The sequence below is a fragment of the Phacochoerus africanus genome, chromosome 3 (genome assembly GCF_016906955.1).
Source record: "Phacochoerus africanus isolate WHEZ1 chromosome 3, ROS_Pafr_v1, whole genome shotgun sequence".
Classification (NCBI taxonomy): domain Eukaryota; kingdom Metazoa; phylum Chordata; class Mammalia; order Artiodactyla; family Suidae; genus Phacochoerus; species Phacochoerus africanus.
The window spans coordinates 174554870-174581999 of record NC_062546.1 but is presented as its reverse complement, the minus strand read 5'-3'; the positions used below and the strand labels follow the sequence as shown (position 1 = coordinate 174581999).

Genomic DNA, 27130 nt, shown 5'->3' with positions numbered 1-27130 from the left:
ACAGCTTAGCGGGAAGAGCGATCCCTGCTGTGGATCCTAAAGACACGAGGTGAGGGCTAGGAAAGGAGACTTCTCAAAGGAGACTTCTGCTTGGATGGGCCCTTGTCTCAGCTGATGACCGGGACGGGGGGTGGGGGGGGTGTCACGCCTGTACGACTGTCCCGATTGTTCCAGTATCCGAATGCATCTAGATAGGTTGTAAATAGCCAGTGCCTCTAAGCAGCTCACCTCCCCAACCTTTGACCCAGGGGACCCCCAGGGCCCTTCCCCAGCCACCTGCCTCGGTGGGGTCAGCCCCTGTGCCATCCTGGGTAAAATAAAACCCAGGCCCCATCCTCACCATCCTCAAAGCTGCAGTTCTCCCCACATTCCGTGGCCTCCTCATCAATGGGGTAGGGGGTGGTGGTCTCTTCGCTCTTCACAGTGGGTCCCAGCGTCTCTACCGTGGGCTTCGAGTCTGTGTCATGGCAAAGCAAGGGAAGTGAATACTGCAGGCAGAGCCCATGTCAAAACCCAGCGGGAGGAAGAAGCCAAATACTGCCTCCTCTCCCAGCACACGCCTTCAAGAAGGAAGAAGAAAGGAAAACCAAGATGGACACACACACATCCCTGAAGTCACTTCTGTGTGCTGTCCATGAAGTCAGGACTGTGGCTTGAGTTAAGGAGAACAGTTCCAAGCTGCAGAAACAGCTGTGACAGAGGCTCAGACACAAGCCCATGTTCTTTCTACACAGTAGAGACCCTGAGGCCAGGACAAAAGGCCACACCAGGCAGTGATGGATGTGGGTGCCACTGACCCCAGGTAGGGCTCAAGCATGCTCTGGGTATTCTGTTTAAGACACAGGCATGTCACACACACACACACACACACACACACACACACACACACAAGCAATGAACGACACCCATCTAAAATCGTTTGAAAAAAATCTGGATTAAGGAAGTGAGCTTCTGCACCATGGAAAATACCTATCTGTGCACAGCCCCTGGGGTGGCAGCTGACGTGCCTCTGGCCCAGCCCTGCTTGCTTTGGAATAGGCCTTCTCTTTGCAGCCTTCTCTGAGTCAGATGGGCCTTTTTTGAACCAAGGCTAACCCGACCTGGGGGCCCACCTATTACAAGATAATCAGAAGCACAATGGCTGAAATCACGGCAAAGCCACACAGCTCAGGAGGTGTGACCCCTGATATTGTTGTTCGTGTTTGCACAAAACTGGATGGGAAAGAATACGGGCTCAAAGGGACTCAGACTCCATTTGGTGGAAATAATTTGGGGCTGCGCCTTTAGGTCAGGGTGTGGCAAATTCACACGCTCCTAGGATGCAGATGGCTGCTCTAAGTGGGGATGGCCCACTGGGGGTTTGGAGAGTTAAGGGTGGAAGAGAAAGTGGCGGTGAGACCTGGCACACCTGGTTTCCAGGAGGCCATTGCCTTGAGCACCTGAAGGGGGGTGGCCCAGTGTGGCCAGATCGTGCAAAAAGACTTTTTTCTTCATATAAAGAAAAAAAGAAAAAAAAATCCCCATGGAAAATCTCCAGAGCTATCAATGTTGGCAACTTATTCAAAATACTGCAAGCAGCAGGCACCCAAACCAGGCCGGATCAAACCTGGCCGCAGGCAGTCAGCTCTGACCTCGACTCTAGGTGATTCATGTATCCATCCATTCACTGGCTTATTTGCTCACGCTAGTCATTCATTCCGCAACTATTCAAGAAATGAATGACACCGTGAGTCAGGCTTGGGTGGGACCAAGAGGAGTTCTGGTAACCTGCCTTGAGGTCCCCGTGTTGTGGGGTGCGGTCTTCCTCCCAAGGCCGCCCTCCAAGGAGACTCCCAGAATCAGCGGGTGCACGGTTCCTCCCATTTCTATACCTGTCCCTTTGCACCACTGTATGTGATTAGGAGCCTTTGTCAGGCACCCTTCAGGATCCCATTTAATAAAGCCGGGAGCCGAAGGAAATCGCTAAATACGCTGAATAGCTTTTTCACGGTCGACTTCCCATCTTTCTGCTGTTAAATACTATGCACATAACCTTTCATACTTCCTTTCGCTGTCTCTGCCTCTCGCTTACAGTAAATAGCAAATAACCTCGAAGCGTCCTAATTTGTAAGTTCAAATTTGTCACTGTGTCACAGAATCTCAAACTCCATTGTAAAGCAAACTATGGGCAGCAAGGCAAGAAGTAATCATTGGGAACACAAACAAGCCAACAGGTGAAGCAGCCCTGTCCAATTATTTAAGCTGCTGCAACTCAAGCCGGCCCATTATTTTCCCCGTTATCCTTTTGGGGAAGGAATGGAGACGGGAACAAAGATGAGTCGCACGAATAAATGGCAATTTCGAAAGCAGAGAGCCACAGGGCCTGGGAAAGTAGTTACTGGAACTGTTAGGTAGCCGAGGGGCTGAGCTGGTTAAGTCCAGAGGCGTGGGGCGGGGGTGGGTGGGGCGACAGCGAGAAGGCGGGGCGTGTGAATGAAAGTGGGGAAACGGCAGCCAGCCTCCATGTCCACTGTGTTTGTTCTGGACACTTAGAGGTAACTGCCCATCAAACTACAACACTCCCTGGCAATTGAAACCAGATGTCAGAGATTTCAAAGGGAAGGAGGCTGGGCGGAGGGTAACAAGCCCCCACTCTGATCTTCCAAGGAATGGCCAGGAGGACTTTGAAATGAGAAACCTGCTGCTGACCATCGCCTGTGTCATTGGGGCCAGCTTGGGGTGGGGGTGGGGCAATAAAAGGAAAAGGCCATTAGCAATTGTCCAGCGGGTCATAAAACAGTGCTGGCCTGGGAGAGGCCCGGCCCGGAGGGGTGGGCCATAGGAGGGAGGAGGGTGAGTCAGCCCCCAGCCAGCGGAGCCGCTTCTGGCAAGTGGCTCAGTTTCCCCCTCTGTGAAAGAGGCATTGGCCCAGATGGGTGACTTTTTCAAACTGTATGTCGCCCTTGTTTAAGAGGTTGTAGATCAGTCTAATGGGTCGTGACTAGCGTTTTAAAGTAGAAGCTATAACGTTTCAGAGCGTACTCACATGGTAAGGCTGAGGGCTGCTTCGGGAAACTTTTCTTTGAGTCACATTTACTTATTTCAACAAGTTTATTAGGTGCCAGGCAGCAGGCTTAAGACCTTTATAACAATTATTTTATTGAATCCTCATAACAACCCAGGGGTGTGTAGCTATACTAGGTTACCCCCATTCTTCAGCTGAGATTACCGAAATTGGCAGAGGCAGGACTTGAACTTGGCAATCTGTCTCCAGGGTCCAGGCATGTAATGATATACCTATCTCATAAGCACACACCTGTGTGTGTGCTTGTGTGTGTGTGCGTGCACACGCATGCTTGTAAGTCAAGTGGGTTGGTGATGTAAATTTATTTTAAATTGCGGATGATGGTCAGAAATGTTTGAAGGCCACTGGCCTAGAAGCCCTTGGCTCCCCTGCATCTCTCACCTTTTGATTCTGGCCATAGGGGCCAGCTTGTGTCACTGCTGGAGGGCAGTTTTCAGCACCTGCCAAAGGACAGGTGATGCACATCCAGCAGGCTGCAGGGAGCTGTGGCCTCACTCCTACGTGATGGGGAATAAAGTGTCTTCCCACTAAAACGTGTTCACTGGGGCTTGCCTTCCATCCAAAGGTGAGAAAGGCTAATTTGGGCCCGACTCCCAGCCTGCGTGCCTTAACGGGACTCCTCCTCGGCGCCATCCTAACCGCTGCGCAGGCAGCACTTTCATCCCTGGGAGCCAAAAGCATTTCTCTGACATGCCCTTATTAATCCTTCACGGGGCCCTGCTGGGTGAGCTGCTGACAGGTACAGCACAGACAGGAAAATGGAGATACCCGGAGCCCTGGGTCCTGCCTGCTGCTCTTGCTGGCACTGGCTCGGCTCCCCCGAGCTCCGTTTGGCAGGCAGTGAGCGAGCTACGCTCTGGTTGAGTCTGTGCCAGCTCTGCCGGGGGAAGAGGGCCGGTGCCCAGAGGGGAGATGGGGCCTGACTTGAAAGGATGGGGTGCTTCCAGGGAAACAAGAAGGCCCAGTGGGGCTTGTCCTCATTCAGGAAACTCAGAGATGCTCCCAGGGCCTGGGCCGCTGGGTGGAGGTGGGATCAAGCAAGGCTCTGGCCGCACCGGGAAGAAGTCAGGTTCCCAGCAGCTCCCCCGCAACAGGGTCCCTCCTGAGCAAATAAATGCCTTTTACAGATGTGGCTTCGAAATGAAAATGAAGTCTCTTAGCCACTGACATCTGGAGGCCAGATTCAGACATAAACCGATTACTTTATTATCATGAGCCTTTTTTTTCCCCTCCCCTAAATCAACAGCCACAGCCCTCTGGCCTGACGAGTCAGGGTCTAATTGAATTTGGGTGGGTGGTGTGTGGTTACAGCTTGTTTTTGAGAGACTCAGGTTGGAGGACCGAAATGATCCTTTAAAAAGGACAAAGCGCGATCCCTTGAGAAACTGTCCTGAGTCCAGAGGTTGCAATGCAGGCAAGGCAGAGCTTGGCAGGGGGGCCCAGAGAAGGCAGGGGTCCGCAGAGTTTCCAGCTAATGGGGCTTCACCAGTGATGGCTGTACCTCTACCCCCGTCTCGTCACAGTCTAACCCCGCAGAGCATCCCAGGAAGCCGGGGTCACAGGACCACGTGAGTGGGACCCGCAGGGGAAAGGGCCTTACCTGTCCAGTCACAGCCCAGCACCTCTAGCCGCATCCCAATGCCCGCTGGCGACCACCTCTCAGGGTACACCCGCACGTACTGCGCAGGAACAGGGTCGAACCTCCGGATGTCAGGGGTGTCATAGTGCATGTTCCCTTCAAACAGCTGCAGGGGAGACAGGCTGCTCAGTCTTTCTTAGGTGGGACCCCCTCCTCACTCCTCCCTTTGGCCCCCTCCCCTCCTGTCATCTCCCCTCCCCTTACATCCAACCAGAAGGTGGCTTCAGAGTTAAGCCACTGCTCATTACGACCTATGGAGGCTTCATTCTCAGACCCAGGGTGTTATTCATTTGCGAGGTTATGAGGGTCCCAGAAACATGAAAAATGGGGAGCAGGTGAAAGTGGAAATTGCCAGGTTCTGTCTTCTCTCCTGAGATTGAAACTGAGGATTCAGGAAAGAATTAGGGTCCAAATGAGTCTTAACTGGCCTTTGTTAGAAAGTAGAGAGGGAGTTTGGGTTCTTTTGTCTATTCTTTTTTTTTTCTTTTTAGGACTGCGCTCGCTGCACATGGAGGTTCCCCAGGCTAGGGGTCCAATCAGAGATACAGCTTCTGGCCTACGCCACAGCCACAGCCACGTCAGATCTGAGCCTCGTCTGCAACCTGCACCACAGCTCACGGCAACACCAGATCCTTAACCCACTGAGCGTGGCCAGGGATTGAAACCTGCATCCTCATGGATACTAGATGGATTCGTTTCTTCTGCACCACAACGGGAACTCCAAAATAACCATCCTTTAATGCTTAAAAGTCTAGATTTAGAAAGTCCAAGGGATCCCTGAGAGGCTGAAGGGACAGTGACCAGCCCTTTTCTAGGCTAATGACAACTTCCACTGTTTCATACATTGATGGTCTGAGCCTGTGTTACCCCAACCTTTGTTTAGTGGAAGAAATTCTGTCAAAAGAAATGTCAGCTTGAGCCATACTACATGAAACTGATGAGAGTGGGGCTGCCCTGGCTGAAGGTGGGGGACCCAACCCACAGCACACCTGAGGACCTTCGATTTAAGGGAATGCTGGTGTCAGGTGTGCCATGGCCCGTGGCTGATTAGCCACCTAGGAATGCGGCAGAGCCATCTCCTCTTGCAGGAGGCCCACAATTCCAGAAGGGGGCGCTCTCATGGGAGGACAGGCTCTGACCCTGGCTGAGATCATCTCCTTTCCCAGGCCCCCAGAATGGTCGAGAAGAGCCAGGGACAGCTGGCCCTTAGGGAGCCTGTGGTCCAACTTCCCTTGCTTCCACTGAAGGTTCCAGTTACCAAACCCCAAGCCTTTCCAAGTCTCTGGAATTACGAGCTGGGAGTTTACATCCGGAAATCCTCTAACCCAACCCCTGCCTCTGCATTCAGAATAGAAACATTTGCTTAGCAAAGGGGGTGATAGCCTTTCCTCATTAGGGCCCTACTCTCCTGAGGCAAAGGAGAGGTAACTTAGCAATGAGGGTGGGAATGCCTAGCTGACCAGGAGATTAACCTGGAGAGGGACAGAGATGCGACATCCTATCCCCTTCTTGGGGCTCCTCTGTGCCCCGTGTTGAGGGCTGACCTTCACTCCTCCGATGGAAGGGGCGGGTGGGCTACACTGGCCTGCACTTCTGGCCTGGAGGCAGTTTCTCTTGCCTCTCTCCAGCCTTGGTGGGAGAGGAGGGAAACATCTAAGCAGCTGGACCAGGAAAATGCAAAGGCGTGCAGCAACGGAGTTGATTTTGGAAGTCACCCCCTAGTTTCTATAGTTGAGCCTCCAAGAAACACATCCCCTTTGGATGTCTGGCCAGTTCCAAGGAAACTTGATCTGAAAGAGGGTATAAAGAGGGTCTCAGGTACTAAAAAGGCAGTGTTGGGGAGTGGTTAGGCCTTTGGGCTCTGGAGTGAGACTCGTGTCTGAATCACGGCTCCGCCACAGGTACCAAGTAAGCCTGGGCATGACATCAAGGCTCAGTTTCATCATCTCTAAAATGGGAGTGACAAAAGGATCTACCTTCTAGAGATGTTGTAAGGATTTAAATAAGGCCTTTAGCAGAGGGTCTGGCACAAAGGAATCTTTCAGAGTGGCTTATAAGAGTTTGGTGATGACTGTCTAGATGGGAATTCAATGCCCCCAAATCACCCCTCTGTTTGGGCCAAGGTTAGGGGGTCTTCCAGGAATAGCCTACCTTCGGCTGCTGGGTCCTGGGGTCCTGGATATGTTCCCAGTCCTTGCCGTTGAGGCTGTAGGCAACTTTGAACTTGCGCACAAACGCCCTGGCTTCCACGGCGGTGATGCTGTCTCCTCCCCGGGCCCCCTGGATGATGACTCCTTTCACGGTCTTAGGTGCTCCCAGGTCCACCTGAAGCCACTCCTCACCTGGCTGGGCCTGAGGGATGCGAGGGAACCAGCCCGAGCGGCTACTGACCAGGCGGGCGGCACTGGGGCTCCAGAGGTACTCACGGGTGGAGGAGGCTGAGATCTGGGAGTCGGCGATGAGGCCTGAGAGCATCCCCAGCATGTTGGAGCAGGGGGCGTCTGCGGAAAGGGAGGAAGATACAAGAGGTCATGCTGGCACCCTGTGAACAGGGACCACCCTCCATCAGGAGGGAGCTGTGGAAGATTTACCCCGCTATCAAGCACTTTACGTCAGAACCGATTTCTTCATATTTCATGGTACTATAGCCCTGTGGTTACCAGACTGCTTGGCTTCGGGTTTGCTTTGTCACTTACCAGCTGTGTGACCTTGAGCAAATGACTGAATGCTCTGAGCCTCAGTTTCCCTTGGCCGAAAGGAGGGCTGATGGGAGAACTTACTTCTTGGGGGTTACTGCGAGGATTCCATGGGTTGCTCTACAAAGCTCGCAGCACAGAGCCCAGTGCCTGGCACAGCTGAGCGTCTCATGCTGGAAGCCAAGGACTGTCACATCCTTGTTGGTGACAGAGTCCGCACAGACCCTCCTGGGGGCGGTGAGCACAGGGGAGCTCAGCTGAGTCTTGAACTGTTACTTTGGTGATTGTTTCCCCATCTAGATGTAACCCTTCCTGGGGTTCGGTCTTTCCGTCCGTGTGTGTGTCACAGCTCTTCACGACCCTGCATGGTTCCCATGTGCTGTTCTCACCCCAGATGCTCTTCCCTCAGTCCTCTTCAGCCTACCCTTTAGTCACCCCCGAGCTTAAGGGTCATATCCTCGGAAAGGTTGTCCACACACCTCCAAGCAGCACTCATCCAGGTCCCCGCAGTCACTCTTAGAGCATCACATGTTCATCTCAGTGTATAATTATTTCCGTACTTGCATTTGCTTATTATCTATCTTGCCCACCAGCCTGAAAATTCCGCAATGTCAGAGACCCCATCTGCTCATTCCTTACCCTAATTCACTTCCAGCTCCCAGCATGGGGCCTGGCACACAGCAGGCCTTTCATAAGTATTTGTGCAGCGAATGAGTGAGTGGAGCGTGAATGAGAGAAACGGTACCAGGCAACAGAGGGTGTAGAGTCAGTGTGCGTTCAATACCGTATATATGGAGTCAGTGTGCATTCAATACCGTATATACAGAGTCAGTGTGCATTCAATGCTGTACAGACAGAGTTACAGGTAAAAGCGAGCCTTCTGGAAAGGTCACAGGGTGCAAGCATGCAGTTTGCAGAGGGCTGGAAGGGGGAGCAGAGCCCAGCACACAGTCCACTCCCTAGCCTTAAAGGAGCCCCACTTCACCTGTGACCCGGCAGCCGAAGAGCTCCAGGCGGAGGGCGATGCCCGCGTGCCAGGTCTGCGGGCGGACCCTGACGAAGCGGGTCAGCAGAGGCGCGTGCAGCTTGTTCAGAACCACCTCCGAGGCATCATTGTTGGCTTGGAATACCTATAACACCAGACGCAATCCATGTTATTGCAATCCCTGTGCGTAGCTGCACTGCGGTCTTTGAAGGTGTGGGGGAAGTTCTGTTCAATTTTATTTCCCTTAAGCTTAAAAATAATCAGTGGTTTTGTGGTTGGGGGCTGTTTTAGAAACATTGTGAAAAAATTTAATTTCTTACACCGCTCTATCTGGGAAACAATAACTGGTCTTCACAAAAACTTTTGGAGGGAAGGAAAATTTTGCCTCTGGGCCTGAGAGCAAGCCGAGGAAGGTGCCATGAAAGGAAAACACTGTCAAAAGCTGAGAGAGAGGGAGAGAGAAAAGACACTATCCTTTAAAAAAATGGAGCAGCGGAGTTCCCATTGGGGCTCAGCAGAAACGAATCCGACTAGGAACCGTGAGGTTGTGGGTTCGATCCCTGAACTAGCTCAGTGGGTTAAGGATCTGGTGTTGCCGTGAGCTGTGGTGTAGGTTGCAGATGTGGCGGGTCCTGTGTTGCTGTGGCTGTGATATAGGCTAGCAGCTGTAGCTCCAATTCGACCCCTGGCCTGGAAACCTCCATATGCCATGGGTACGGCCCTAAAAAGCAAAAAAATAAAAAAAAATTAAATAGAAAAAAATTTAAATGGAGCAGCAATGTCATCTTTTAGGGCTTGCGCCCCTCCCTCACTAGCTTGAATTTGACTTTCCCACTTGGTCAGGTGGCAGCCATATAGAAAGATTTTCAGGGTATCATAATCACAAAGTGCTTCACAATTGTTTTTGTTGGTTACTTAGAGGCCTCCCTGCTCCATGGATGGGTGAGAGGGTGGGGGGCACTGTGTACCCCCAATGCCCTCATGTCCATGGACACTTTCTTGGTTCTTTCTGGTCTTTATCGCAGGGTCAGGGTTGCAGAGAGACCTTTCAAGTCCTGTTCTGGCTTTCTCTCACTGCAATCCCCGCCCTGTAATGAAATCCATCCCTGTCCCCATCTGACCAAAGCCTCTCTTATGGCAGGAAAGCCTTTTCCAAGGAGCTTCTAATCCAACATGGTAGGAGCAAGTTCTAGCTCACCAGATGGCCCAAATCAATAGCTGCCATATGGACCTTATGCTTTTTGTGCTCGCCACTAAAAAAAAAAAAAAAAAAAAAAGAAGAAGAAGCAAAAAAGAATAGCTGGGACCAGTCTACGTGAGTTTCTCTTGGTTTTTCTAGATAAAGGTGGAGCGAAAAACCAACTAACCAACCACCACTCCTAAATCATACCTGTCATGGGCTCTGACAACCAAGGGACTGTAAGTTTACTCCTCATAGACAACTCTGCAGCAACCAGCAATTTCTCCTGGGAAGGGGCACCAGGTGCTTCAGCTCATGGCACCTCTAACATACGAGCTGTCTGGGCACTGGCAGGGCTGAGACGAGAGGAATGGGGAGACTACCATATTTGAATGCCATTGAGCCAGACACTGTGTAAACACAATTTGGTCTATGGCTTCCTGGGAGGTAAGTATTATTATTTCCACTTTATTGATGATAAAACCGTGGGAGTTCCCATCATGGCTCAGTGGTTAACGAATCCAACTAGGAACCATGAGGTTGCAGGTTCATTCCCTGGCCTCGCTCAGTGGGTTAAGGATCTGGTGTTGCTGTGAGCTGTGGTGTAAGTCGCAGACGCGGCTTGGATCCCATGTTGCTGTGGCTCTGGCGTAGGCTGGCGGCTACAGCTCCGATTCAGCCCTCAGCCTGGGAACCTTCATATGCCGCAAGTGTGGCCCTAATAAGACAAAAACAACAACAACAACAAAACTGTGGCCCAGAGATGTCTGTCAGGATCTCAAGCCCTTGCCATGTTTTCAGGCTTTAGGTTTGTGGTTTCCTCCCTTGACTCTTCTAATACATTGGCAGTGTTTATGTTGGTGGCTAGGAGTCATGGAGCCCTTGAGGTCCCCAAGCACAGGTGGCATGGAGGTAGAGTTGCTGCTCAGTGATGTGTTCCCAGTGTGCTGATCACACCACGCAGAAAGCTCTGGGTACCAGCAAAGAGCAGCACAGCTTAGAGCTAATTAACCATGTGGTCCTTTCTTCCTTAGGAACCGTAACTAGGAACTCTGCCATTTGGCAACCTAGAACCTTCTGAATTTCCCCCTTGCTAAGGGCACAAGTCAGAGCCATTTAATAGCACCCCATGGATAGTGGGGGTGAAGGCTAAGAGACATACTTTTGCAACCAAGTGAGGGGAAGTGGCCTATTTAAGAGGAAAGATGAGGAAGAAACAGGTTTTCCTGGGTCCACTGTATTCAGCTGAAACCCCTTTTTCCTGGTGCTGAGCCCATCAATTCCAGGAGCGCTCCTGCTCCCCACCTCCACCAATCTGGATGCTCCCTCTCCTCCCTTGGGGAGCCTCCGCCCTGGTCCTCAGGCTGCCAGTTTCCTTCTCTGCTGCTCACCAGTCCCTTAGCTTCGCTGTGGCTGCTTCCAGCACAGTGACTGAGGACAAAGGGGGCGAGGAGACAAAGCACAGGAAGAAAAAGGGTCAGGAAGGCAGAAGAAAGAGGGTAAGATGCCAGGTGCCCAGGAGAAGGCCAAAGGGAAGAGAGAGATGCTCCAGTCTCTGTGATCTCATCATGGGGAGGGACCACTGGAAGGAGGGCCCAGGCCTCACCGTGCCTGTTTTCTTGGCTTCCTCTGCGGCTTTGAGGAAAGGGATGGAGGAACTGAATCCAAGAGAAGGAGATGAATCAGTTCTCCTAGAATTCAGCATGAGGCAGAGGCTTTTTGTTTGTTTTCATGTTTTGTTTTGGCAGGGAAGGAGCAAATGCAGCCCTCTGCTCATTTCGGACGGGTGCTGGGAGCAGCAGGGGGGGGCACCGCTGGCCTGCTCCCCGAGGATGCCGGCGATGACTGTGTGTGGCCTCCATCAGGAGATGCTAAGGAGTTCGTATGGGGGGGAGGGAGGGCTTGACTTGCCACGTGAATATATAACTGGAGTGTCGAGCGCATCTGAACTTTAACACAGCTGCTAATCCACAGCAGACACATCACGCTGGTACCGTTTAGAAACACAGCACGTCTTATGTGTTTTTAATGTCCAATTTTATCTCATCTGACCCCTTCATTTCTCAGCCTTGGCAGACAACATCAAGGAACCTTTTTCTTTCCATCCTCGGTAAGGAAAGGGCTGTGTCTTTGGACAGCCCTGGGGAGGCTGGCTGCGTGTAGGTGTAGGGGGGCCCATAGGCAGTGGTACACATCTGGGGAAGGGGCTGGTCTTCCCGTGGATGCTGGCTTTGGGGGAACGCCCTGGATCTCTGCCTACAGGGGCATCACCCAGAGAGGCAGGCAGGCCCATGGTTTATTGACCTCAGGCCATCTACCTGGTTGTTCAAATTGAGCTTCAATTCTGCTTTTTAGTTTTGCTTACTCTTCTCCCACCCCTGGAACCAAAGGAAGGCTCTTTCCACGTGGCCTCAAGTTACCTTTCCTGTTTCCAAGCCTCGTTCTTTTCAATGTCTTGTTTGCTCTTGACCTTGTGCTCCTATCTGCCCTCTGCTCCTCAGACCCTTGGCTGAAGGAATACCTACCACCTTATCTCACTAAATGTTTCATAAACCTCTCACGCTGAGGTGGGCGTAGTGGAAAAAAAAGTCCAAACACTACGGAACCAGGAGCTGGGCTCCTGTTAATTAGTTCCTAAGTGTCGGCAAATATCTCGAACGCCCCCAGGCCCTAGTTTCCTCCTCTCTGAAATGAGGGGATTGTATGAGTTGATTTGTAAGGTCCGTTCTGGCCCCAGAGTCTAAGGCTCTCCTCCCAAGAGTTTCTCAAGGAGAGCTGCACTGGCAGTGTCCACTTTGTAACAGGGCATTTTTAGTTACCATTGTCCCTTACAGCTTAAGCGCTTTTGTGGGCAAGCGACGTGGATTTTCATACACTTCGCAGAGTGCCCAAAACACATTCTGAGTGCCCGCACCCCGAGGGCGAATATACCTTGTTGATGCTTTGGGTCAGTAACAGTTCAAATTATTAATAACAAAGAGTAATGAATAACACCTTAGTCCTTATATACCATCTTTCGCCCAAAGACATCAAAGTGCAATGGATGAAAGTCCACTTTTAATGAAATATTAAGCAGTTTCTATTTCTCCTGACCCATTGGATTTACAAGGTCTCTATTTTTCTCCCTGCACCTCCCTATTTATAGCTGGTAAATGCCATCATATATTATACATCTTTATGACTTTCTCAATGCTTCTGTGGTTTCAGAATCACCTTTCATATGTTTTCTGATCAAATTCTCTGAGATGGATTCTTGGCTTCCAGTCTAGGCATTGCAAGGCAAGGGGTGGTATGCTTGGGAAATGATGCCAGGAAATTGGTTTCATTCCCTGCCGACTCACTGAATCACTATAGGCAAATCAATAAACCGTAGGTACCTTGGTTTCTCCTTCAGGAAAATAAAGTCACTAATAGGCTTGCAGATAGACCCTAAAGTTTACCAGCCCTCTCTGCTGGCTCCAAGGCCCGCACTACAACCCAGGACAGATGTTAGATGGGCAGCTACGTCACCAGGAACAAATGGGTCTTTGTTCCACTGGGAGAGTTCACGTTCGGAAAGCCACTGACTCCCCAGCCCCAGCTCGAGGCCAAGAATTTTCTTTCAGACCATAACTTTCTAGCAGGGGGTCCATATTGCTGAGAAAACCCAGTGGCTTGTCAGCGTATGGCACACCCAGATAGGCGGATATCAAACGTGATGACCACATTTTAACATCTGCTTTAAAAGCTGGATGTCACAGATGGCATACATTTTTGTGAATTTTAAAAGAAAAAAAAATATTATTATGGTTGCTTTTCCACCCAAAGCAAAACCAGAAGTTCAAGGTGACCCTAGTTTTCTTAACAGGTGGGGATAGCATTGATATGTTCGAATGATCAAATATATATATATATATGAAGCTATGTTGAACATAGAGATTCCTTCAAGTGTACCTCTATAAACTGAGTTTGAAAAACAATTCAGGGCACGGAGCAGTTTGGATAATCTATTTGGTGCCTCACTGAATTCTGAACATAATCCAACACTTTCCAATTGATTCTCAAGACCTTTGGTTTATTATCAGTAAGACAGAACCTGAAAGCAGCAGCACTTCATGGATTTTCTGATTTGCACCTCTGGGGGAAGGGGGGCATCTGCCAATTAAATTGGCTGCTATCCAATATCCCAGTTTGGTTATTATCTGCAACACCCCCCCCCCCATACCTCTCCCCACCCAGGAAAAGAAAATCAACATGTTTCGACCATGCCTGTGAGCTCATAAGGCATGGACTATAATACAATGTAAAAAAAAAAAAAAAAAGAGAGAAGAATATATATACTCTAATAAGAAACCTTTGGCCAGAAAGCATCACTGCCTACCTTGGAGGCCTCTACCCTGGGGGTTCTCTCCCGGCCCTAAATCCCTCTCTAGACATCTTTATCTCTGCCCTCAGCATCTGAGTGCCCAGGCCAGTACAGACGCTCCACGTCCATCAAGGTCTTGGAGCTCCTTGGTGGCTGTTTAACCTTCCTCTGCGAGGCAGGCTCTTGGTGGACAGGTGCAAGCCCACGTTCCGTGCACCGCCTCCCACTTGAGCAGGGCTTCGTATTCTGTCTGTGCACACCCGTCTCCTCATTACCCATAGTGTAACCCATGGTTTATTTCTATTTTGCTGTAAATATCTGAACGTGGCCCGCTCCAGGGACCGCACACAATGCAGGAAATTTTTCAAAGACAACACAGTGCTGAAGCCCTGAGGTAGAAATTGTGCAGGAGATTGTTGTCGTCTTCTTCTTCCTGTTTTTGCTTTTTACATAAATATTTCTCTCCACTAATAAATGTTTCATTGCATCCAAAGTTCTCCTTTTCACTCTGCTTGGCACAGACACTCAAGGAGGAGAACAAAGCAGGCCGAGCAGAGAGGTGGCAGGAATCGGAGGCGGCGACGAGGAAACCAGTAGCACATTTAAAAAATCTGTCTCAGGAACAATGGTGTCATTGCAGAACCAAGTGCCAGCCCTCCCCCTCCCACCCCTTCCCTTGCATGTTCTCTAAACCCAGCCATTGAGGCTACATGGAGAAATAAACTGTTAATCAACGGTTGCCGTCCTGTTCAATTAATTTGTTGCACCAAACAGGCGGGGGCGGGGGGGGGGGGCGGCTGCACTTGGGGAAAATGATGTTAAGGTAATGGGCTTTTTTTTTTTTTTTTTTCCCTTTTCCTGCTTGTAAATCACGGTCCTGACATTTCTCTCTTAAAACTCTTCCTTAAAAGACTATAAAAAAATTTTTTTTTGAAGTGGCTTTCATTCTAGCAAATGTGGGAACTTAGCCAGATACAGAATCAGAAGTGATGTCTCTCATATATAAACTCAAGACAGAGAGACAGAAAGAGACTAGAAAGGAGGCCGAGGTTGGGTGGGGGGGGGGGGAGGAGAAGAAATTCCCTACCCACCAAATGCTCCTTTATGATCACGACGCCCTCCTGGCTCCGCCTCCTTTACTTTAGGGCTGTTTTTGTCATCAAGCAGTTTTGCTGACGTGAAGGAGGAGACAGAGGAGCAGGCGCTTGTCATGGAGTGGAGGGTGGGGCGGGGGTGGGGGGTGCTTTCTTTCTGGGGGTGCGGGCGGGGGTGGAGGTGGGTGGGACGAGCCCATCTCCATCTGTGTGTGCGCCTGGTGGGCCTGTTAGATTTACTGTGGGATTAGGTTACCCCCATCGAGACGCTGAGCCCTGGAACACAGCATCCTAACAGGATTAGGGTTTCAGGATTGGAGACAGGAAAGCATCACGGAGGAGAGGAGAGGAGGGCAGCTCAGGGATTTGGGGCTGGAGGAGAGATGGGGTGGGGGACAGGGGAGCATCCGAGCCTCCAGGAAGGGCTGGAGGTCCTCCGGCGAAGGTGGGGCAGAAACAGCCATTCTAGCCGAGCAGGAAGGCCCTCCACACTGAAAACCCACGTTGTTATTTTATTTTTTCCCTTAGATTCAGACTTTATTTTTTAAATTCTTTTTACGGCCACACCTGTGGCATATGAAGTTCCCAGGCTAGGGGTCAAATCGGAGCTGTAGCCACCGGCCGACACCACAGCCACAGCAACACGGGATCCGAGCCGTGCCTGCGACCTACACCATAGCTCATGGCAACATCGAATCCTTAACCTACTGAGTGAGGCCAGGGATCAAACCTGCATCCCCATGGATACTATGTCAGGTCCTTAACCAGCTGAGTGATGGGAACTCCTAGATTCAGACTTAATTTTTTTTAACTCCATGAATTTTACTATGATCGTGGTTTTGCAAATGGCCACATTATTTACACCTTTAACTTCCAGGTGGGGAAAAAGAGAGGGGGAAGGGTACAGGGAGTGAGGCTGCTGAGTCCACTTGCCACCTGCACTGCTCTTCTGGGTGGAATCTTTGTAAATCACAGAGCAAAGACCTTGACTAGCCACCTGGTGAGGTGTGCACCCAGTGCTCACCTAGGGACGCTGGGGTCAGGGCAAAGCGAGTGCTTTCCTAGCCCAAGCCAAATTCTGGGACTAACCCACAGGTCCTGCTTATCTGCTCTGTCCCACTGGCCCCAGTGCACAGTGGGGCCTGGGAAGCAGGAGGAATTTAGCATCCAGGCTATACGCGCCACGGAGGCTGGCCTCAGCTCCCGGAGACAATTCAGCACCCATGGGAGTTGGGCGAAGCCAGCCCTGGGAGCTTGATGGAGAAAAGGATCCAAGCTTATATATAATGAAATTTTCCCTTGAGCTTCCTAAGTGGAGAGGCTAGAGGTCTGAGCTCATCCCACGGCAAATGGATAAGGGACAAACTTAATTACCTAGGGCCCTGGGTTCTTCTTGGTTATAATTGAGGGGGGCAGATAAACTGGGGGGCTTGGGTTTGGAAAGAACATCAGCCCTCTTCTGAACACACCTGACCCTAGATGATGCAATCACACCATGACTTCTCCAGTCTGATACCCATTACTGGCTGATGGTTTGAGTTACTTTCTTAATCTTATGTACAAGAAACACAATTATTGCAATAAAAAGGAAAAGGGAAAGCCGGTCACTCACCAGGGGGCTTTAAAAAAAGGCACTTTTTGAAAACTCAAAAATGTTCATCGGAGGAATAATTGCATTTCTAACTGAAGAATGAGGGGTACCGTTTACCCGAGGCAGCTCAAGGACAGGCCCCATCAGATGCAGGGAGAGGTCTGGATGACTTATCAGGGCCCTTCCAGACCTATGATTTTAAAAGAGGCAGATAAATATCCCACGGGGCCTTGTTACTTTTTAAATTGATAACTCGCTCCTGCTCGCGAAGAGCTCTGTGGGTCTAATACATTAATTATATCTGCAGAGAGCCTTCCATCCACAGATCCCAAGGTGCTCTGCCAACAGCACCATTCCATCTGGGCGGACGGGCACACTGAGGCCTGGGGCTGTGAAAAGACATTACCAAGGTCACCCACGCAGCACCCAGGAAGATCTGAAAAGAGACACCACGTGGTTCCAGCCGGCAGCCGGCCGATCTGGGGGGTTTGGTTTTACGACACCCCCCTCTCTCTCTCTGCCCCAGTCTCTGACAACTTCACAGAGGGTTTTACATTCTCAAATGGCTTTCACAGTGATTTGTTTTAATTTGGGAACTAAATAGAGAACAGAGGATTTCTGAAGCGGACATCTTTAAAATTTGTTCGGAAGGGATGGGGCCAAAGCAAACGCAAAGCAACTTCCTTTCAGCGCTGCGTCCTCGGGGTCCTGTGACGGAGCCCCAGGTCCAAAATGATGAGCGCTCAGGACCTTGCGTCCAAGCTCGAATTGCCTCCTGATCGTCACGATAGCGGAGCCTCTCAGGAACATGTCCCCTTCTTGACCCTTCGACTGAACATCGAGGAAGCCAATTTCTCCCTGGAGCCAAGATGGCAAGCCAGGCCTGGATCGGATCGTGGGAACACCGGCCTGAAGTCAAAACCTAGTGACAGGTGCCTCCCACAGGGACTCCCCAGTTCCCTATGTCCCTGGGGCAAATTACTTCGCCTGAAAGCTTCAGTTCCACAGTCTGAAACACTGTTAAATTTTTAAGCAAAGAAGCCAGTGCCTGAGGGTTCTCTAAGCCCCCTGGAAGTCATTCCATGAATATCTTGAGCTCAGAGCACTTCTGCCACTCATTACGGGGTAATTCTGAAAACTCCTGCACCCAAACCTTGTTCGATCCTTCCCATCCTCAATCTGTCCATCGGGATATAGATATCACCTGACAGACCGTTTTAGCCCAAATTTCTTCCAAATATATCAGAACAGCCCAGCAATGCTATGACTAAGAGTGAGGTAACCAGAGCCATGTCAACAAGAAAGATGCCCAAGTTTACCAAATAAGGGAGAATTGAAGACAAGGGCTTTGGTTGAGACATCTAAAGGCATGGCCTCTGCCCTCCAGCCCTGACACCAGCCTCCGTCTCATGGCCTCTGGTGCAGACTCGTGGAACCAGCCTCTCAGAGGTGAGCAGGATCTTGGCCAAAGTCTCGTGCCTTCCAGCTCCTTCCATCTTTTCTCCACACCCCTCCCTTGGTCCGTGTGTACATAATTCTGCCTATAATTATAGACACATACACGAAGCTTCTACTACTGTATTTACAATGCTGTCTCTATGTTTGGGGTGTTATTAATATAGCTGGGGAAACCAAAAGCAGTAGTTTTACACTTGCGGTTCCTGAAGAAATATATGTGAAGCAATTTGTATAATCTAAGGGAGCACATGGGCTGGATACAGGCTCTAACAGGCGGAAGAGCTTGCTGCTTTGTGGTTATGCCATAAATACATATCAGGAGGGTCTGCCCCGTAGGAAAATCCTAGGTTCCTTTTTTTTTATGGCATGGGGAGATGGATAAGGATTTGGGGATGTGCTGTACATGTGGCCTGTGTAACTGGGCTGCATTGTGCCAGGAGGATGCTGGCCATACCCCAGCAACAGTGTAATGCCTTTCTCATGGGCAACCTCACCGTTACCTGCTGGATGGAAAGAGACTAAGAAGAGGCTGCGTAAAGGTCATGGGAGGCTGGAAAAGAGTTCTTTGGTCCTCCTTGCTTCCTGACCATGAGTAAGGCTCCCACTCATCCCATAGGCTCAGGCTTTGCTTCAGCCCAGCCTGGGTCCAAATAGTAAATAGTGTTTTGCAAGGTAATAGCACAGTCATCCCCCACCACCTTAAGCACTCATTAATCTTGTTTTTCTCTGACGTCCCCACTTCCCTGGTCTTTGGCATCCTGCACTGGGGTTGACTGTGACCAGGGAAATGAAGTCAAGTTCTCCCATTTCTGCCCCCAGCATCAGCATCCCCTCCTCATACCCTGTGCCCTGATTTTGCATCTTCAGACCCTCTTGCCTGCCTGCCCCACAGAGCAGAGCGGCCTGCTGCCTCCACCTCCGCTGCGCATGGCTCACAGGTCCTGCAGTCTGAATTTTGCTTTCAAGCCCACCACTTAGCCCCAGTTATTTTGGCATGATGCCCACCATCCAGCAGCTCAGTAGTAGCGCTCGGGGGGCATGGACGAAGCACCCCCCCTCCCGTCCCCCACGCCACTGCCCCCAAGTCCCCTCCTTGTCCCGCCTCCCCTTCATGGCATCAAATCAAACTGCAGCAGACTTGACAAATCTATTTGGCACGGTTCAGTCAACTATTTCAACCCGAACAGCCAGAGTGCTGCGCTGACGCACCATGAACGGTGTGGAATCTGCACATTAAACACAGACATGTGGGGGTTGGTCTGCTAAGGAAGGAGCTGCAGAGATCACCCTTGGAGGTGAGGACCAGGCAGGCCTCCTCCACGGTCCGCCCTCGCAGTGGTGGTGGTGGTGGGGGGTGCAAAGGAACATGGGGAGGGGGCAAGGCTTAATTGGCAGGCTTTCCGATCTCCTGCTTCCTTCTGGGTACCAAGAAGGTGAATTTCGAATGGGGACAGAAAGGGCTTTTCCTCTGCCCCAGCACCCTCCCTTTACGTGGGCAGGACTGACTCACTAAAAAGTCAACACCACCACTACCACAAAAGTGAAATTATCTCTTGGCTCCTAGGAAAGATATATAGCCACAAGCGAGCAGACAAGGCAAAGGAGGCGGGGTGGGGAGAAAGAGAGAGAGAGAGAGAGAGGGACCTGATAGGAAAAAGTTGAGAAGAATGGTTCTAAAGGAGCCCAGAAAGCTAAATTCAATTCTCAAGAATATCTTCCCTACAGAATAAATTCCAGGGATAAAGCCAGGGAGGACAGCATTCTATCAAAATGTGCAGTGCTAAGGTATTTCCAAAAGCAGATTTCCTACAAATGGTGTTTTAAATAGCATCCTGGTCCATCTGCGTGCTTTTAAAATCAGCTTATGCTACAGTATCCCTTTGGCCAGCGCTGCTTAGTCACTGAGCCTGGACGGAGAGGCGGTCAGATGAACCCTCCCTCCACCCCCAGCACCCACCCTGAGCCAGCTGCTCGTCCTTGCCTCCCTGGCTGAGATTCTGGGTTCTACCAGTTTCTTACTGCAAAGGGTGGGTAGAGCGAGAAGGCATGAAAAGGAGGGAGCAGGGCTCCGTCCACAGTGCTCCCAGCACCCAATGCCGACATGGGCTTGCCATGTCCAGTGATGTTCAGTATCTCTTCCTGAAACTAAGGAAGCTGATGGGAAACCAGACTTGACCCAACAACCTGGCAAGGTGCGGAAGTCTTTGAATTGCTAAATGTATCACTTTACCTGTGAAATGGGCAGTGTGTGTGTGTGTGAGAGAGAGAGAGAGAGAGAGAGAGAGAGAGAGAGAGAGAAGAAGACCCGGTGATATCTAGAAGCCATGACTTCAGATGAATGGTGCCATGTTACTATGGCGATCTGAATTAAAAAAAAAAAAACAACCCACTCCTTCAAAAACTCACATTTCCAGAATGAAACATTACCAGCGTTACAGTTTAGGATTTTCCGGGTCCAAGGTTTCCAATGGCACCAGCAGGGGCAAGCTGCCTTGGGGGCAGTGACTGGAGTTGAGGAGGCTGTTTGGAAAGACCTTTGGCCTCTCTGGGTTGGGACACCTGCGGCCCATTTTCATAAATCACAACCTGACAGACCACGGTGCTGCTGGGGCAATGGCACTGTGAGGGGAGACCCTGTCCCTCAGTCCCCGTTCTACTCAGGGAAGGATTCGAGTTCTCCTTCCGGACCTGAGAGCCGGCCTACAGTGAGCAGAGGGATCCACCTGCCCAGGGGAGACCCCCACCCACCCCTGGCCATTTCCAAGAAGCCCCCCATAAGCTGAGAATAGCTTTCGACCAGTATGTGCAGTGCCAGCGCCAGCGGCAGCCCTGTTTGCCAGCAGAATGCCACGTGTCTTCAGGAAGCTGAGCACCAGACATCGTCCGCACATACAACAAAAGCCCCGCATCGCCCACGCGGACACACCTCTGGGAGCCCCAGACACTGAAGGCACCAGCCGAGAGGATTCAATGCCTCGCTGTCAAGCGTGACTGCCGGCTCAGATCCCATCCCCAACAAACCAAATTTCTCCTCGTAATTTATTGTCCTCTTTCTTCCCCGGGACATGGTGATTCCCTCTCAGGATTTGTGCCCTTTTATTTCCAGACCTCGGTAACTCCTGCACTGCGGTTTCATGCGGTTTTGTGATTGTTAACCCAGCATGTGGAAGGGACTCAGGCCATAAATGCTCAATGAATCCTGGATGGGGAGGCACGGGCTGGGAACACATTTTTCTCCTTCATTTGCAGTCAGAGAGCACACTGCAAGCTCTGTTTCTCTCTCTGCTGTGCAAGATGCCACAGCAGCCAGGCTGTCGGAGAAACGGTGTTTTCCAATCACTTTCGCCTAAGGAAGAATATTTTCTGGGCCAGTGTCTCCTGCCTCCATCAGTAATGCAAGCCTCACTGAACAGAGCCTCCTCTTCCACATGGGGTCAATTTGGAGCCCCTCCCCTGCCCTGCCCCACCCCAGCCTGCCTTGTTGGTGGGGCAGTGCTGGTACCTTGTGGTTTTTGCCATGCCGGTACACCATCCAGTCTTCGCCATTGGTGCTGACTTCCAGCTTATACGATTTGACGTAGTAGCCATTCTGCGTTTCCCTGGAAATTGCTCCCTGCGTTGCAATGGCCGTGAGCACGGTGAGAAAGCGCAGGTCCACCTAAGGAAGAGGTGGAGACGTAAGGGGACCATGACTCCTGACACAGGGTGGCACCTTGCTTTTCCTTCAAAGGACACAGTTGTAACACTGAGCTCACACCCCGTGTCTGTGATTCACTCACAGCTACTGGTGATCAGTAGCTGTCTGCACCCACTGGACAGTGAAACCCAACATCTGTGAACTACATTAGAGAACTTTGAAAATTGATTATTTTTTCTTTTTTCATCTTTTTTTTTTTTTTTTTTTGCAAATTGGGACAGACAGGATTAAGTTTATTCTAAAGAAATCACTGAACATCTAGAACTATGACCCCTTCTTACTAAACCACGGACTGCCTTGGATAGTGAAAGCGGATGCTGGTTTAAAGAACAATGGCTAAATCCAATCCAATCCACTTCGCTCTGATCCCGTCCAATTCAATCCAATTCACTTACGACGCCCTAGTTGCAAAAGTCTCAGCTCAGGGCTGTTTCCCCTCCCCTTAGTCCCTCCCGCCATTGTGTATTTAGTGGCTCAGGTCACGGAGGGGTCAAAGGGCATGCAGAGTCTGCCCAGGCAATTAGGCTTATGCACCAAGTCCTGACCTTTTGCCCAAAGAGGAGGATGGCCAACGTTTTGAGGCACCTCCCCTCCCACGATACCAAACCCATTTGGAAATTGGTGGATGTCATTCCTTGGCTGGCCACGGTGTTTCTTAGTGGCAGTCTCCGTGTGATCAATATATAGCCAGCACCTCCTGGTAAAATTTGATTCAGTAAGCATTTATTGGCAGCTTAAGATGTGCTCAGCATAATGAGGCATTGAAAAGAAGCACGCAGTGCTGTATATGTGTATGGTAAACAGGTGGACAGCAATAAAAGAAAGTATTTTATTAAGAACCAGAAATGAGGACTGTAGTCAGTGGAATACTGGCTTAAAGGAGAATGTTCTGGAAGCTTTGCAAGATGAAAAGGATTTTCAGAGAGGCAGAGGAGAGACAGTGACAGATGGCCTTAGAGTTGTGCTGTTAGAACCTTTGCAGACTCCCTAGAAGTTTCTAAGAGGACTTTCTCCCTTTCCTGTTGTCTGTTCTGCAATGTCCTCCTCAGAGCAGAGGTCACCACGTCGCATCAGAGCTAGGACAGGCTTGTCAGGGGGTCACAAGGCTGTCTGCCATGTGTCATAAAAGCAGGCATTGCTCCAGCATGGGACTAGCAGCCTGCCCTTCTCTGGGGAGGAGAGCTGGACCAGTGTGTAGTGCAAGGGGAGGTGGGGGTTACTCAGCAGGAGCTGCAATTCTAATTCAGAAGGAAAGCAAACAACAGTCCAAAAAGATCCTGCAGGGTATCTGAGCAACTGGAGCTTCATGGCTGGTAGTAACATTTCCCCATGTGTTCTTCTGATAGCTCGAGGCAAAAATCTTCTTGGCAGGGTTCCTTCCCAACAGCAAAGATCATGAGAAGCTGCCATGCTCAGCTAGCAACTCAACTGGGCTGCCCTTAGGAAAAAGCCCTCTAAATCTCTGATGCCTCCTAATGCCAAGAACGGGGAAGTTCTGGAACTGTTCATGGAAGTTCCTTGGCTATCTACAGTGATAGGGCAAACAATTTCCCGGCCAAACAACCTCTCCAGGGCCTGGTAATCTTCACAAGGGAGGGGCAGTATCCATCTTACTCATCATTTCACCCCAGCACTGAGCACAGTGCCTAGCATGGTCTATTTGTGCCTGGAACCTGGATGTCTTTGGATGGATGGATGAAAGTGGTTCTCAAGTGTATTCTGCTTTTTTTTTTGTCTTTTTGCCTTTTCTTGAGCCACTCCCGAGGCATATGGAGGTTCCCGGGCTAGGGGTCTAATCGGAGCTGTAGCCACCGGCCTATGCCAGAGCCACAGCAACGCAGGATCCGAGCCGAGTCTGCAACCTACACCACGGCTCACGGCAACGCCGGATCGTTAACCCACTGAGCAAGGGCAGGGATTGAACCCGCCACCTCATGGTTCCTAGTCGGATTTGTTAACCACTGCGCCACAACGGGAACTCCTGTTCTGCTTTTTCTCTCTGTGTTCACTCTAGGGATGGGGCCAGCGCCCTTCCCCACCAGTACACCCACCCTCTGCACACCCTCTGGTATCTGAGTCAGTACCTGCAGATACTCCTTGCTGGAATCCAAGTTGGGTGTCCAGCCATTGTCATCACCATGGAGCCGGCTTTGTTGAGGCGTCCACCTCCCATCTGAGTAGCTGGATGAGGCACTGATCTGTTCATTAGCAATCCGGCCAGATTCCATTCCCAGGGGGACATTGCACTGAAAGTCTGGGGGATGGAGATGGTCAAGGGCAGAGTTAGGTCTTTCAACCTCAAACCCCTGGGACTCCCCGAAATGCTGCTCCTTTCTAGGGACCAGTCCTTGCAGGCACTCCCTCATCTTAAAGACCTAATTATACACTCACATTTGAAAAACAACTATACCAAGTCATAGAGTTTGACAACCCCTCTGGGTCTGAAAGAAACTAAGTTTGACCTAAAGGAAATCAGGCTATGGATAAATAAGAATCATCAACAAATTAAAAATACTATCTAAAGCACAAGAACTGTTAGTGCTATAGGCTACAGAGGCTCACAGATGCCAGATGCACCATTACTGAAATACGGGTAAAGGTGTGATAGACTCAGGGCAATTTGGGGGGGGCTGATACATCACAGGAAGCCTCCTTTATTTATAAACACCCAAGAGGCACTTCTGCTTGCTTGCTTCTTTCTTTCTTCCTTTCTTTTCTTTCTTTGTGGCAAATGTCTCATGAGTTCTGGCACAGAAGACAGACATTACAAAGCAATAAATACCTGTCTTTGGGAGCCCTCTCTGTGAGCACACACATGTCACTCTATATTACCCTGCACTACCTGTCTGGGCAAATGGACCCAGAAGTCACTGCTTCTGGCCTTGCACTGTCAGTTTAATTGCTGTCCTTCCCCTGTATCCTGTGGACACAGGCCAATATTTGTGTGCATGTGTCAGATAAAGACCAGCAATCTTTTTCAGATCTCACATCTATTCTGGAGCTCTGGCCATTTGTAGAACTTGGTGCAACTCACACGACTGTTTTTTGTTTTTTTTTTTAAACCAAAACAATACTAGTTTCTTACTGATCAATCTCCACGAGCTCTTTGGAGAAAAAACAAAAGCAAAACACCAAACAAAACCCGTTAGTCGACCAGGCTGCTGTGTCTGCAGATATATGTACGGTAAGCTGTCTACAACCATGGCAGGGTTTTCCCAGCTCTAATCATCCTTAACATGTGCCTTTTATCCTTCAAGTTATCATTTGGGTTTCAAAAACATGTCCAAGAGCAGCTGATTTAAACACGTAGCTCGGGGCAAGAGGTTGATGGCAAGTTCCATGGCCGCTGGGGTCTGGGTTATACTTTCTATGCTTTGCAGAGTGCCTGGCACATGGTAGAAGCTCAAACAACTATGTTTATTTCAAGAATGAAGTCAAGGTCCAAGCATGTACCAGCCTAGTGAGAGAAACTCTAGCCAGAGCCAGAGATGTTTAATGCCAAAACATATGTATATATAGAGAGGTTTAAAACTTCTCAGTTTTTTTTTTTTTTTTTAGGGCTGTACCTGTGGCACATGGATGTTCCCGGGCTAGGGGTTGAATCCAGCTGCAGCTGCCAGCCTACACCACAGTCACAGCAACTTGGGATCCAAGCCTTGTCTGCGACCTACACCACAGCTCACAGCAACACTGGATCCTTAACCCACTGAGTGAGGCCAGGGATCGAACCTGCATCCTTATAGATTCTAGTTGGGTTTGTTACCACTGAGCCACACGGGAATTCCTAAAATTGCTCAGTTTTTTTGACAATGTCCACAAAGGCTTGGCAAGGGAAGAAAATGGCCTTAGACTCAAAAAAATGTTAGCACAGGAGAAGATTCTGTATAAATATCCTCACTAGCCCCTCTTTATTCTGAGGCTTGAAATGGTCCTTGACTTTCCCTGGAGTAACTAATTCTTGGCACACTTTTTCTCTAAAGAAGTGAGCACCCAGATTGACATGTGTTTAGTTTTCATTAATCTCCCCCCAGCAAGAAGATACAGCTCTCATTGCCTGAACTCAGATGCCACTGCAAATCCCACAGAATTCCCATCTTTTTCTCTTGCAGGGCAGCCTCTCTTCATCGTACACCCTCACGGCCCTGATGCAAGGACAAGACAGAGGTTCCCAACCGGCCAACTCACTGTCCTGCGGCTCCTGGGGGACCAGGTAGTAACGTGCAGAGAAGCCATCCTTGGCCACCGCCATGTCCGTGTGAAAGGTCAGAGAGAGGATCCCGGTGGCCGAACGGAGTTCCGAAGGTGTTTTGGTCCCGCAGTACTTGCCAATCAGGGGCCCGACTGGACATGCAGGACAAAGAGAGGTCACAGAAATGGAAACGGCAAACTCCATTTGCCATGTATTCTCCCCTCCCACAACTGCAGACTCATTCGACAGAGTGTCACTTCACATGCCTTGGCATAAAAGAACGGCCAGGGATATGTCTTCAGAACAGTGTCTAGTATTTTTCCCGCACATCGAAAAGAACTTCCACTGACCTGGCTTCATTCTCCTCTCAGCCCTGGGAGATGGGCTGGAAAGGTATTATAATGCCTGTTCTACAGAAGAAGAAATTGGCGTTTGGAGAAGGCTCATGAGTTTTCACTGTTCATACAGCCAGGAAATAGCAAAGCTGGGGCTCCAACCCAAGTTTCTTGGCTAAGTCTTAGGCTTTTCTCAGGAAATGAAATTGCTTAGTCATCAGGTCGCCCTGACAGTGCAAAATCCTTAGAGCGACTACAAAAGTGAAAGACGGGTTTCCTCGCCGATACTGAATATACCCAAGACCTATGTCGGTCTCCACCTGAGGAGTACAGGTTCCTCCTAGCCTTGGGGGAAGCACCTTTTAAACACCTATGTCTATATAAATGGTAATAAAGTTATACTATTACTAGTGATGATAATAGCAGCTTATTTATACAGATAAGACACAGAGAGGTTAAGTAACTTGTCCAAGGCAGCAGAGCTGCTAATATCAGAGCCAGGATTCAAACCTAGTCAGTCTGGTTCTAGGGTCCCATCTGGGCACAGACAGTGGTCCCTGAGTCACTTGCTGTGGCAATCCTGTCAACCTAGAGCAGAAAAGAATATTACCTACAGGTTTTGTCATCCTCTCCAAGCATCTCCTTAGCCTCCTCCTATCCTTTTCCAAAGAAATATCTCCAAGAGAGGAAACTGGCTTTTTGCACTTTCTCCGAAGTCATCCTTGGTGAAGGATAAGGAGAAAGTCATCCTGGGTCCTAGACAAACCCTGAGAAGCTTCCAAGTTTTTGTTTTCTCTGTCTATTTTTATTGCTACTAAAGCAATTAAAGGGCAAAGGCGAAGTTGCTGAGAAGTGCC

The 27130-nt window shown here is 50.1% G+C and overlaps 1 protein-coding gene across 1 annotated transcript in view; it reads right to left on the bottom strand.

Moving 5' to 3' along the window:
* Positions 1-27130, bottom strand: part of NRP2 (neuropilin 2) — a 119278-nt gene that overhangs the window by 50859 nt on the left and 41289 nt on the right. Inside the window, 7 exon segments of the mRNA XM_047773305.1 lie at positions 341-457; positions 4665-4809; positions 6855-7204; positions 8385-8529; positions 21555-21710; positions 23834-24003; positions 25935-26090. Coding sequence (XP_047629261.1) covers positions 341-457; positions 4665-4809; positions 6855-7204; positions 8385-8529; positions 21555-21710; positions 23834-24003; positions 25935-26090 — 1239 coding nt within the window.